General features: G+C 35.4%; 1 protein-coding gene across 2 annotated transcripts; it reads right to left on the reverse strand.

Annotated features, from left to right (window-relative positions):
• Positions 1-392: 392 nt before the first annotated feature.
• Positions 393-11,878, reverse strand: LOC141659562 (PTI1-like tyrosine-protein kinase 3). 2 transcript variants are annotated; one of them, XM_074466484.1, is made up of 8 exons: positions 11,734-11,878; positions 9,491-9,663; positions 2,480-2,733; positions 2,220-2,346; positions 1,837-2,110; positions 1,269-1,401; positions 911-997; positions 393-821 (listed from the first exon to the last, which is right to left on the reverse strand). In XM_074466484.1, the coding sequence occupies exons 2-8, from the start codon at positions 9,579-9,581 to the stop codon at positions 702-704; spliced, it is 1,086 nt and encodes a 361-aa protein (XP_074322585.1). In that variant the 5' UTR covers positions 9,582-9,663; positions 11,734-11,878; the 3' UTR covers positions 393-701. The 2 variants fall into 2 exon arrangements, with proteins under 2 accessions (XP_074322585.1, XP_074322586.1); XM_074466485.1 differs by having other exon boundaries at positions 11,739-11,870.
• Positions 11,879-12,209: the final 331 nt, after the last annotated feature.

Genomic DNA, 12,209 nt, shown 5'->3' on the forward strand with positions numbered 1-12,209 from the left:
TTGGTAAAATTTATTGAAGTTACTATACGTTATCACTCTATACATATCTTTCTTTCTTTTCAATTTCTTGTACTCACCCAATTGTTAACAATGATGAAAGGAGTACTCCTAAAATACGATAAATTCAATGAAATGAGACCAAGAATATATGAATTATTACTAACCAATCTATCATCCAGACTTCACCAAATTATTCATTCCAGTATTTGGCAATACTTCTATTATAATTCAGATATTTAATTAGCTAGATACATTTTAAACCCTTTCTGCAACTCTAAATACTGCACTCTGCACATAACATCTTTCTTTGGACCACACATGTTGAAGATAACAAAGATAAGGTTCCCTATCGCTAACACAATGAACCAAACTTTAAAATTTATGTGTGAATCACCATCAAATGAAGCAAGCTTTAACGAATTATTCAATTTCAAACAGGCTCACCAAAGAAAAAAAAATCTTTTGCTGAAGAAAAACATTTGAAAAACCCTGAGTATACACCCTTGACAGGTTGTATAAAGCCGCCAATATCTCCTTTGGCTTGATGTAAGCAAATAACATCTGATTTGAAATGTCAAACCTCAAAATGAACTGAGCAAAACCAATCCTATATCTAAAAATCCCAAATTCGGACAGATGTTCCACTATGACAGACGAAGCAAACTATGCAAAACCGAACATACAAATTCAAATGTGATTCTCTATATCTCAGGAGGTGGGGCAGCAGTCCTCAGAAGCGGTTGAAGAGCCTTTACAACAATGCTCATATTTGGCCTAAACTCGGATTCGTACTGGACACATAATGCTGCTACAGCTGCCAGCTGCAAAACAGAGACAGATAACACCTCTTAGACACCTTAACATGATGCAAGTGTGTGCGACGGGTATGTTATTAAATGCATGAATATACCTTTGCAACTGCTTTAGGAGGATACTCCCCCTTGAGCTTTGGATCCACACATTGTTTAACTTTGTCTTCGCTTAATCTTGGGGTTGCCTATTAATCAATGCAAAACATCTCAGCCTAAATATCAGAATGTCATAATAGAACTGATATAACTGTAGAAGCACATCACTAGAAGTAGCAGGAATAATGGAAAATACATTACAATATTAAACATGCTTTTTACAAAACAATTTAAAACTTTCGAACTCCCTCCCCTCCACCCCACCTCCCACCCTCCAGGTCTGCTGTGCACACCCAAACCAATCAAATTATTATAAAAATATATATGGCCTATCATCTCAAAAATAAAATAAAGGCTGACCCAAGTGACAAGACTCTGCTGTCCTCGAGGCATGGTATGATCAACGGGTTTTCTTCCAGTCAAAAGCTCCAAGAGAACAACTCCAAAGCTGTAGACATCACTTTTCTGTGTTAACTGTCCAGTCATGGCATATCTGTGGAGGTTTCATTAAAAAAAACTTTAGTACTGACAATCAATATATACAGCCTGTTTCAGGATAATTTTTAAAGGCTGCACAATGCTATATTACTATCATACTATGAGAGGTTAGTTTTTGCTGCAAATCTTCAAGGAATTCAATCTTCAAAAATCAATATATTTACAATCTAAAGTGCACATATGTGCTTCCTTTTATATTTGCATTGCACCTGCTATGGTTTACTAAATTTTAGTACTACAAGGATCTCAAGTAAGAACAAAGAATATGTTAAATTAACTAGTACTGATAACATACAATCGTATGTTAACATTAATGGAGCGGAAAAGCATTTTATAAATTGTAATTGAGCTGTAAAATTATATAAGCCTCAAGTAAAATAAGAGCACGTGAGAATTTTCATAATTAAAGAGATAAGTACTAAGGAATTACTCAGGCGCATGATAACCGAAAGTTCCTAAAACTCGGGTAGAGTGAAGGCGAGCAGCATTATCAGGCGCTTGATTAGAAAGGTTAAAATCTGCAATCTTGGCTTTGAAGTCCTCGAATAAAAGCACATTAGAAGATCTGACATCTCTGTGTATTATAGAAGGTTGAACCTTCTCATGCAAATACTCTAGTCCCCTTGCTGCATCGACAGCAATTCTTACACGCTGCATCCAGTCAAGAACAGGACCAGGTTGTGCCCCTTGCACTCCCTTCCTACCTATCGACGCCGATACGATTTGGAACATTTCTCATGTTAGCAAAAGGAAAACTCAATTGAATTCCCTCCAGTTTTATGTTAACAAGGAAACCATCTGAATAATTCTTACCGTGCAAAATGTCATGTAAAGACCCCATTGTAGCAAACTCATATGCCAATATACGGATATTGCCTTGAACGCAATAACCCAGCAATTCAACAAAATTATCATGTTTTAGAGACGAAACCATGGCCACCTGAAACAAAAAGCCAACATGCATCTGGATAAAGAAGAAACAAGACATGCAAGATGAAGGTGCTTATAAAAAATATATGTGAGTGTGTGTGTGTGTGTCTAACAATATATTATGATTAAAATTATAAAGACACCTGACTCAGAAACTCAGTATTCGACTCGGCCTCAGTTGCAACATCAAGCTTTTTAACAGCCACATCTTTTCCAATACTTAAGTTGGCAAAATATACTCTTCCAGAAGATCCTTCCCCTATCAATGACTCAGAACCAAAATTGACAGTTTTCTCAATCAACTCATCAAAAGAAAGTGCAGGTACTTCAATGATTGGCACCGGTTTCTCGACTTCAACTTTGATAGGAGCAGCTACTACTGAACCTTTATGGTGCCCTAATATGTACATATATGTAAAGAACTTAGAAGGACGAACGACATTAAATGTGCTAAACAATAGCAGCAAAACTTCCGAAAATACCAACCGACTTTTAAACTAAAAGAAGCAGTGCAGTCATCTTTACTATTAGTAAATGGAAAGGGGTCTTAAAAACAATTTAAACTTTGATTCTTCACTAACAGTAAACTTTGGTGAAAACTGTTTCCAAGACTTATTAGATGATGTGATCAAAGTATTCATATATGTACAAATGGAACATAGCTACACCATGAGTATGCTTGTTGTAATAGTAATAAGTAATAACAGTGTAGAAATCAGGAAGAATCATGAATATGCATTCGTATATATACATATAAAAGTTATTATTCGTGACTGTGCCCTCATTCTTCAAAAAGTAAAAAGGTAAATTCATAAAGAAGTCCACTATTGTCTCAGATTCTGATTTCTCATCCTGGAAACAATGACTTTGCCATCGGATATTGCCAAACTAAGAAATGTCAAGGTGTGGGTGATATAATCCAAATGTAGGACATATTGCAGCATGTTTGAAGAAGATTCATTTAGTTATAAATTAATTTACATTCTAAAATTTTGATAAATTGACGAGAAACAGAATCTGGAAAACCTACAAGCTACCATGCACCAACCCAATACAGAATAGAAAAGTTAAAAAGTTGACACTCCATAATTCAGTAGCTAGATATGCTTGCATATTCATTAACGACAATGCTTTGTATTAATCATCAGAAAGCTTGCAAGAGACTCAACTAATGGACATGCGGTATGATAACTTATATGTTCTATATTCATTTGCCTAGGAACTTTGATTTACATAGAGTGCTTCATCTTGAATTATAGTGTATCCCATTGGCTAACATACAACTCTTTTAGTTCAGTAGAAACTTAAGATGATAATTAATTATCATTGCCACTTGTCAGATTAATAATAGACAACTCGGCTACTTTAGGCCTTACTATGGTGTTATCCTAATGCACTATTGAAGGCTCCCCTTTAATAGTCCTTCGCTGACTTGATGTAAATATTTGTTTTTACGCTTTCCAAAATTCCATCCAATTATCTCCTGATTCAAGTGATGATCCCAGTCAGAACTATCAACAAGCCTACAGAAAATATCCGGTTAGGATGGACCTGGCCATCTTTTGACATAAATCTAAATTGTTTCCTCAAAATAATTTCTAAAATGTTTCTTTACTAATATAATATCATGACAGCTGTTGGCAAGTCCGGGAATCTCTGTATTAAGTTCAAAAGCATCGTCTAGGTGAACAATAGAAGTGAAACTGTTGGATTTTCTTCAATCATTTCTTTCTTTCTCTAGTCCCATAACATTGCACATACCCTCACTAAATGTCAAAGCAGAAACCTCCTAACCCCTTACATGCCTTTATTTTCTAAACTGCATGACTAAAGAAATAACAAAATATACGACTCTGGAAGCTGATTAAATGTCATGCCTTGACAAGTAATTTTCTAGTTTTTGTATGTTTTGTGATTTTCTAGGGTTTATAAGGTAGATAAGAGTGAAACAAGTAAGAAAACAGAGAGATAGAGGCTAGAATAGCAGAGATTAGATGAGAAACAAGCACAGAAATGAGAGGTTTCTAGAGAGAGAAGTAACCTAGAGAGAGAAACAGTTAGACAGAGAGAGAGAATAACAGAATTCTAGAGAGAAAGAGATTGGTGGAAAACTGATTTCCATTTTCTGAATATTTGATCATACATTACTGAATTACAGATCCTCTTACTCTATTTATACTAGTCCAGACTTAAAACACAGCACAAAGACCATTCTACCCCTTCCACTACTAACACACTATACTAACACAACCACATTGCTACCAACACAGTATACTGATATAGAGCAGATCCTGACAATCCTCCCCCCTTCAAAACCACCATGTCCTCGTGGTGGATCCTGCAGGTCAAAACTCCTTCCCACCTGGATCACATTCATATTCGTTTCCTCTAATATGCCTTCTTGCTCTTCCAATAATAAATCTTTTCCAATAAAAGTCCCTGGTAATCATTGCTGATCACAAAGATTTCCAGTTGTACCACCAACCAGCTGAGCTTCATAGAAACAGGTGACATATCCTCCTGGATCAAAGATGATTCTTCCAACACTTCCCCATGAGGTCTCAGATTCTTCCACTTTTTTTATCCTATCCATTTCAAGGGCTAATTGTGTCATTACACTAAACTTAGGTACCACCTTCCTTCCGGCTCCTACTATATCAACATGACGTTGAATGACTCCACTAACTTCATCAGTATGAATGTATGATGAACAACTCCATGAATTCTACCTGCATTCATCATCTGAATCACAAACACCTTCTTTTTTACTTGATGCTCCTTCATAAGTTGGTCTATTGTCAGCTTCCAACCGTTCATATCTTCCAATTGCCCAAGCTGACCACAGACTGTCACTCTCTGCCTAATCTTTTCTATGAGCAGTATAACAACACCTTTTGAATTGATGTTTTGCACATAGCCACCACCTGGATCAAAGTTCAGCACCCTGTTCTTACAATAAATTGCTAAGTTTTCCAAAGCATGAGAATTTGCAGCCATTAAGAACCACAACTTCAAGCCACCCTATATCCATTCAAACTCACTAGAAGGACAACTTAAAATGGTGCTGGTATCATTAAACTTCAGAAAATTTGCATTTCCAGGCATACTTGCTAACTTCAAATCAAGAACACCTTCCTTTGTTCTCATACTTGGTTCAAGTTGACTTTCTAAATCATTGTAGATGCCTTTTTTATTCAAGAATGGGGAGTGTTCAATCCATTCCAGCCTCCCACTAGAGTTATTTCCACCACAAGGCCTTTCCCTGGAATGAAAGTTGTAAGGATTCATTACTAACACATCCAGGTATCCTTCTCTATTAGTCTGCATAACATTGTATGCAATAATGTTTATGTCACCAGGTGACACCTTCTCTTGTAAAATTTGGAAGTTTGAAAATTCTGCCAGCTCCTTTGACCCTTCACTGCTGCAGATTTCAGATTGTAAGGGTTTGGACAAATCTGAAGTATCCCCTCTTAGTGCTGTTGATATGAACTCATGCTCAGGCCAGAACTCATGGCTCTCTCCTGGTACTTTATCATAGACAGGTTCTTCATCATAGAAAGGTTCTTCATCCAACAATTGCTCACACTCCTGTAAGGATTCAATGATCCCTGCTTCAAATGTGGGAAAACTCAACTCGAGGCGCTGCAATTTCCCTGTTCCCTGGCTGTCATTGGACTTGTTAGCATTGTCTTTCCTTCCTTGTAAGGTAATAGTGTTTTGAACACTATATCTAGCTCTTTTAAAAGCTCCTTCAATACTACTGGGACTCAATAGTTTCAGTATTTGCCTAACTTCTTCTTGTAGTCCACCTATGAAACACTCAATAAAATACTCCTCAGACAGATGAGGCATCTTAACCCTCAGTTGACCCATAATCAATGCAAATTGATTACAATAAGCTTCCACAGATTCTTCCTGCCTTGAGGACTTGAACTTATCAAACAACAACTCACTTTCTCTTTCACCAAACCTGGATGTGAATTGAGTGCAAAACTCTTGCCAGTTCAAATCTGATTTTCCAATGACAAACACGTGATACCAGCTCCTAACTGTACCCTCCAGATGCATGCCAGCAATAACAGTTTTCTTGTGATCTGGAATTCCATATACCTCAAAATATAATTCACAATCCTGAAGCCAGTCAGCAACCTCTTTTCCTTCTTCATACTTGGGAAAATTAAGTTTCAGGTGCTTAAGATTATCATGTGGTCTCTTATGCTTTGAAACAATGTTGTTGTCCTCTGATTTTCCAAAAGGATTCACAAACTCTTCATGTTGCCTTTCAGGCAACAACTTCATCTTTTGAACTGCTATATCCACCAGTTCTTCTATCATTCTGAGCTTAGCTCCAGTTCTTTCCCTATGTGCTACGAATTAACATCTCATTGGAATGTTTTTCATCCATTCCTCTAGTTGAATACTTTAGATCACACTGAATCCTACTTACTCAAACCTTTAATTTTCCAATACACAAACACTTCACCACAACTCACTAATAACAATCCCAACTACCAGTGCACAATTTACACACAACAACACTACAATTTCAGTTTTCAGTAATAAACTTGAGTACTTCCAGATACTAAATCAATTCACATTCACTTCAACTAGGCAATTACTCAAACAACTGCTATACCTTCAAAATTGCAGGTCACTCCACAATTTTAACAGTACTTCTCTCAGGAGAACTGTCAAACACCTTCAGTGCACTACTTAGTTTTGCAAAAAAAACACCAATACCTACACAACAGCAACACACAATCACAAAACCACCAGAATACACAACAGCTTACAAATACTTAACCTCCTTCAACTTCAACACCACAGTATGATCTTCAAAACAAAATATACACTACTTACAACTCTAAAACAGCACTAGCTTGCTATTTATGTACTTTTCTCCAATAAACTCCACTAATTTCAACTCACAGCAAGCAAACGAGCAGTAAACAGGCTAAAACAACTTCAGAAATTATCTACTAACAGCAGTAAATCACAGATCTAACAGAAAAAATGAAGAACAGTACACCTTGACTGATCTGAGAAGATTTCCGTGGTTACAGCTGCAATTACTGAGGTTCTAACCTCGCACAGCTCGGAATTGATTGCACAACTCATAGGAAGCAACAGTAGATCGAAAACAAGTGCTCTGATACCAATTTGTCATGCCTTGACAAGTAATTTTCTAGTTTTTGTATGTTTTTGTGATTTTCTAGGGTTTAAGGTAGATAACAGTGAAACAAGTAAGAAAACAGAGAGATAGAGGCTAGAATAGCAGAGATTAGATGAGAAACAAGCACAGAAATGAGAGATTTCTAGAGAGAGAAGTAACCTAGAGAGAGAAACAGTTAGACAGAGAGAGAGAATAACAGAATTCTAGAGAGAGAAAGAGATTGGTGGAAAACTGATTTCCATTTTCTGAATATTTGATCATACATTACTGAATTACAGATCCTCTTACTCTATTAATACTAGTCCAGACTTAAAACACAGCACAAAGACCATTCTACCCCTTCCACTACTAACACACTATACTAACACAACCACATTGCTACCAACACAGTATACTGACATAGTGCAGATGCTGACATTAAATAGTTGTACAAGTTAAGTTTCTAATTAGGATAATAATCTATAGTTAGTATATTGCTATTTAGAGTTTGATTTAATTTAGGAAAGTAATTTTAGGGTTTTAAAAAGGTATTTCAGCTTGTATTTTAATCAGAATTCTAATTTATTGATAACTTCTTGTGTTAAATTTAAAGTTCTCTTGCGAGAGCTCTTTGAAAACCCCAGAAACCCTAATTATTCCCCGTCTTTCCTATCACTTACAAAGGTGCAGCCCTTCTATTGTGGAGCATACCCCCATAGGTTTTGAGTGCCCAACAGAAGAGATTTATCTAATAAAGCAAAGCTCAACTCTACAGCATTCATTAATGACATAACATGCAATATAATGTATAAACTAGCTAGATTTGAAAAAAAAAAAGATTATGACTCCCACCCACCCTCCCCCTATCTCTCTTTGTAACTTCTATTTGGGACTCCAAATTACAATGTGTAACATTGTCCTCTACAAATTTGCACAGCTGCAGCTCCTATTCTAGATTCTGTTCTCCCTTTATTACCAGAACCTGATTTATCTTTCTAACCAATTACATATGCAGAACTTAGATCTCTTCTAGTCCCATTAGCATAATCCTTAAAGTGTGGGGAAATACCCAACTTTATAAAATTATAAGCGCTGGAGGCTTCAACAGGCATTCATAAATTAAAAAAAATGTGGAATATAGCTATGTTTAATTACAATTACAAACTATTGAAATGTACTACACCCATCCGAATTTATTTGGCAATACTTGCCTTTTGAAGTATTTGGATGTTCTATAAGACTACAACACTTGCATATTAGAAAACTTTTTTTGTGTAGTTACACCATGTTCCCACTTGTCATGTTTATTATTATAAAACATAGAGGGCCCCTCAACTAAATAAAATGTAGTAATTCACATTTGTTACTTTCGGCCACAAAATTACAAGAACTTAAAAGTGTATCAAGCAAAATTTTGGAAGTTCAATTATCATTATGCCCAAAAAACTGTGGCAGATAAAGGACTGATTATGATTTTATAAATATAGCCTATAGGATCATGCTCAGACTTACATAAAATGACATGGACACATTTAAGTCAATGTTACACAATAATTCCATTAAAAAAGTTACTTACTAAAGGATGCACTATGCACAAGAGCATCTCAAATTTGAAAATGCAGCATCTTCAATCATCTACGACAACAACACTATCTGAATATACAACTAACAACGCTTTCCTATCCTATAGGTCCTTTTTAAGGAGGTTTCAAAAAGTCAAACCCCCCCCCCCTCTCTCTTCTAATGGCATTTTGTACTGCATTTGCTCCTGATTAGTACTACGCCTACAAGTTTAAGCTTATAATGGCCCACTAGAACTTTCACACTTATTATATTCAGATTATCCCCAAATATTGGTCAAAATTTTGCATCATCTCATGTAAAACATACTTATCAAAGTGTCCAAGTAAGTAACTTTGTTATTGAATTTTTCTAAAAAGAATTTTGAAATTAAGTGACAAGTTAAACTGAGATCAAATTCCATATCGTCCATACATACCTTCTGCATGAGTCCTCCCTTTGAAAGAACCACCCTCGTTTGAAGGATAGGACTCTTCTGCATGGCAAGAGCAGCACAACCACCTGCGCATCCTTTTATCTTCCTTATCTAAAGATTGTTGTCAGAGATTCTTCTCTCTGGACGTTTAGGTACTTGGACAGAAGTGCATTTGCCTGCATTGATTTTGAAAGCAATTTAGATTTTTGTTACACCTTACTGAATGACGCGATATACTATATGCACTTATGGAATCATAATCAAATAAATCACACATCACGCTCAAATAACACCAAGTGCTGTATAACAGGTCCAAAGCAGATATTACCGCATACTGCCATCTAAACAGGGTGACTGCTGACCAACTCATTAAATGCTAGAACTTGAAAGGATTTGATGCAAATCCAAAACGTAGAATTATTAACAACTTACTATATCGTAACCAACAAACATATTAATTTGCCACGTGTTGCTAATGTTACAGTGGAAAAAAATCAATAAATGCTTCGTGATAGTAAATGATACCTTTATTATTTGTGAACTGGTATTTGACAACATATCAATTGAATTAAAATTTTGATCTAAATTCATACTTTCACTAATTGAAGTGAGAAGTCTAACATAGATCTGTTTTAATTTACTAAACTTATGTTGAAAATCAATGCACCATTGTATTGCAGATAGTTGATCAGTGCATTTCTGGTCGTTTACACCGAAATATCGCCCAAGTAAAACTACCCTGCTACAAAAGTATTATATGAGTTTTACATACCGTCAAATTTGAAGGTTTGTTAAGAATAAGAAGGTTTATTAAGAATAGTGTCTGCCATAAGCAGCTATATATAGGTTTTTTAGGTTGATGAATTATAACATTGCTTACAAGATATGCTTATGAGCTTAAGAGATTGCTTCCAAGTATTTTAAAATTGTGATAAATTTGAAGGGGCTAGACCACCATGTATAGAATTTATAACTAAACTGAATAGCTTGCTTTGGCAAAAAAAGAACAACAAATTTAAGGTCACAGAATCCATGCAGACTAATGAAGGTTGAGTATTCAAGAATAGAATAGGGTGGTTTTTACCATTAATCTTACTAGGGTTACATCAATTTACCATCTCTAACTAAACGTTGCGAGCAATTTATTATCAAAATTCTGAAACTGATTCCAAAACTTGTATCACTTTTATGGGTATAGGTATTATGCTTATCATGTAATTTCTATTTCAGATTCATTCAGTAATCAGTATACACATGGTTATACCATGCTAGTTGCGTGTGCATTCCAAGGACATTGACTCGGTGCAACCATTTAGGCTAAGTCAAATCAATTTAGCAAAAATTGCACAAAGTAGTAGAGTTGGCACAAGATAATATATCTAATAGGAGTTCATCAACCGTCAGGCCTATTTATTGCTTTAACTTCGTAGATATAGTCAGGTCCGAAACTAAAATTATGATATAGGTCCATTAGAAATTTTACTTTATGAAAAAAAAGATTCCAAATCAATGCTCATTCAACAGTAAATTAAGCCAGCTAGGGGTTATTATACACCTCAAGTTTGTCAAACGAATATCTACAATTTCCCTGTTGGACACTTCAATAACCTGAACCCGAACATATTGATCAATTAAACTATTTTAAAGCATTATGTAGGATAAAAAATGGATCTAACAGAATATACTCCCAAAACTCTATTCCACTTAAATGAGCATAACCTAGTTTCTAACTACATCGCTGCCATATAATTATAGAAATCATTCGGACGCAGAACTTCAGGACCGCAATCTAAAACTTAAAAAATCCTTCTAGATTTATTTAAATTACTTATTGTTTAATCTAGATTATTACTTTATCGAGATCATACTGCACCAGTCTACTAACTTGTGTGTTCCAGATCCAGTTACAATTTGCATAAACTAGCAACAACAACATATGAGAATGAAAATCAGACACACACACAAGTATATATAAGCAATTGAATAGCGGATAACATTACAAAATTCGCAAGTAATATTATAAAATTCACAATTAAGAATCAAACAAGCAAGTAAAATGATAATAAGAACGAATTGGAGAGAGAGCGAGCGAGAGAGAGAGAGAGAGGGAGGAGAGAGAGAGAGAGAGAGAGAGAGAGAGAGAGAGAGGGAGGGAGAGAGGGAGAGAGAGAGAGAGAGAGAGAGAGAAAGAGAGCGACAGAGAGAGGGAGGGGGGGAGAGAGAGAGAGAGAGAGAGAGAGATGTACCGTACTGATTCTGAATTTCTGACACTAGGGCTTTGTTTGGGGTATTTAGGGAAATATATAGATATACAAGCAAAATGTAAGTATAGAAAAGGGAGAGAAGGTGGACTCAATTACTCAAACCAGGAGCTTTTGATTTTATCCTTTTCTTCACGCGTCAACAGATGTGCTTGTTTCAAATTATCCTTTTCTTAAGATTAATTTTCTTTTCATGTCAAAAAATATATTAATTTTAATTAGCAAAATATATATATATATATATATATATTAATTTTCTTTTATATTCATTTTCTTGTCAAGATTAATTTTCTTTTGTGAATTATAAAGTTTTTAAAGAAATTATATTGTTACTTGATAAGTATTTTTCCATGTTCATTCAGGTTGAGCATTCGGTCGGCGGACCGGACCGAACCGAATAAATCAAAAAATCGAATAGTCATTTTTTCTTGGACCGAAATTATATTATGGACCGGACCGGA

Source organism: Apium graveolens, chromosome 5 (assembly GCF_009905375.1).
Source record: "Apium graveolens cultivar Ventura chromosome 5, ASM990537v1, whole genome shotgun sequence".
Lineage (NCBI taxonomy): Eukaryota > Viridiplantae > Streptophyta > Magnoliopsida > Apiales > Apiaceae > Apium > Apium graveolens.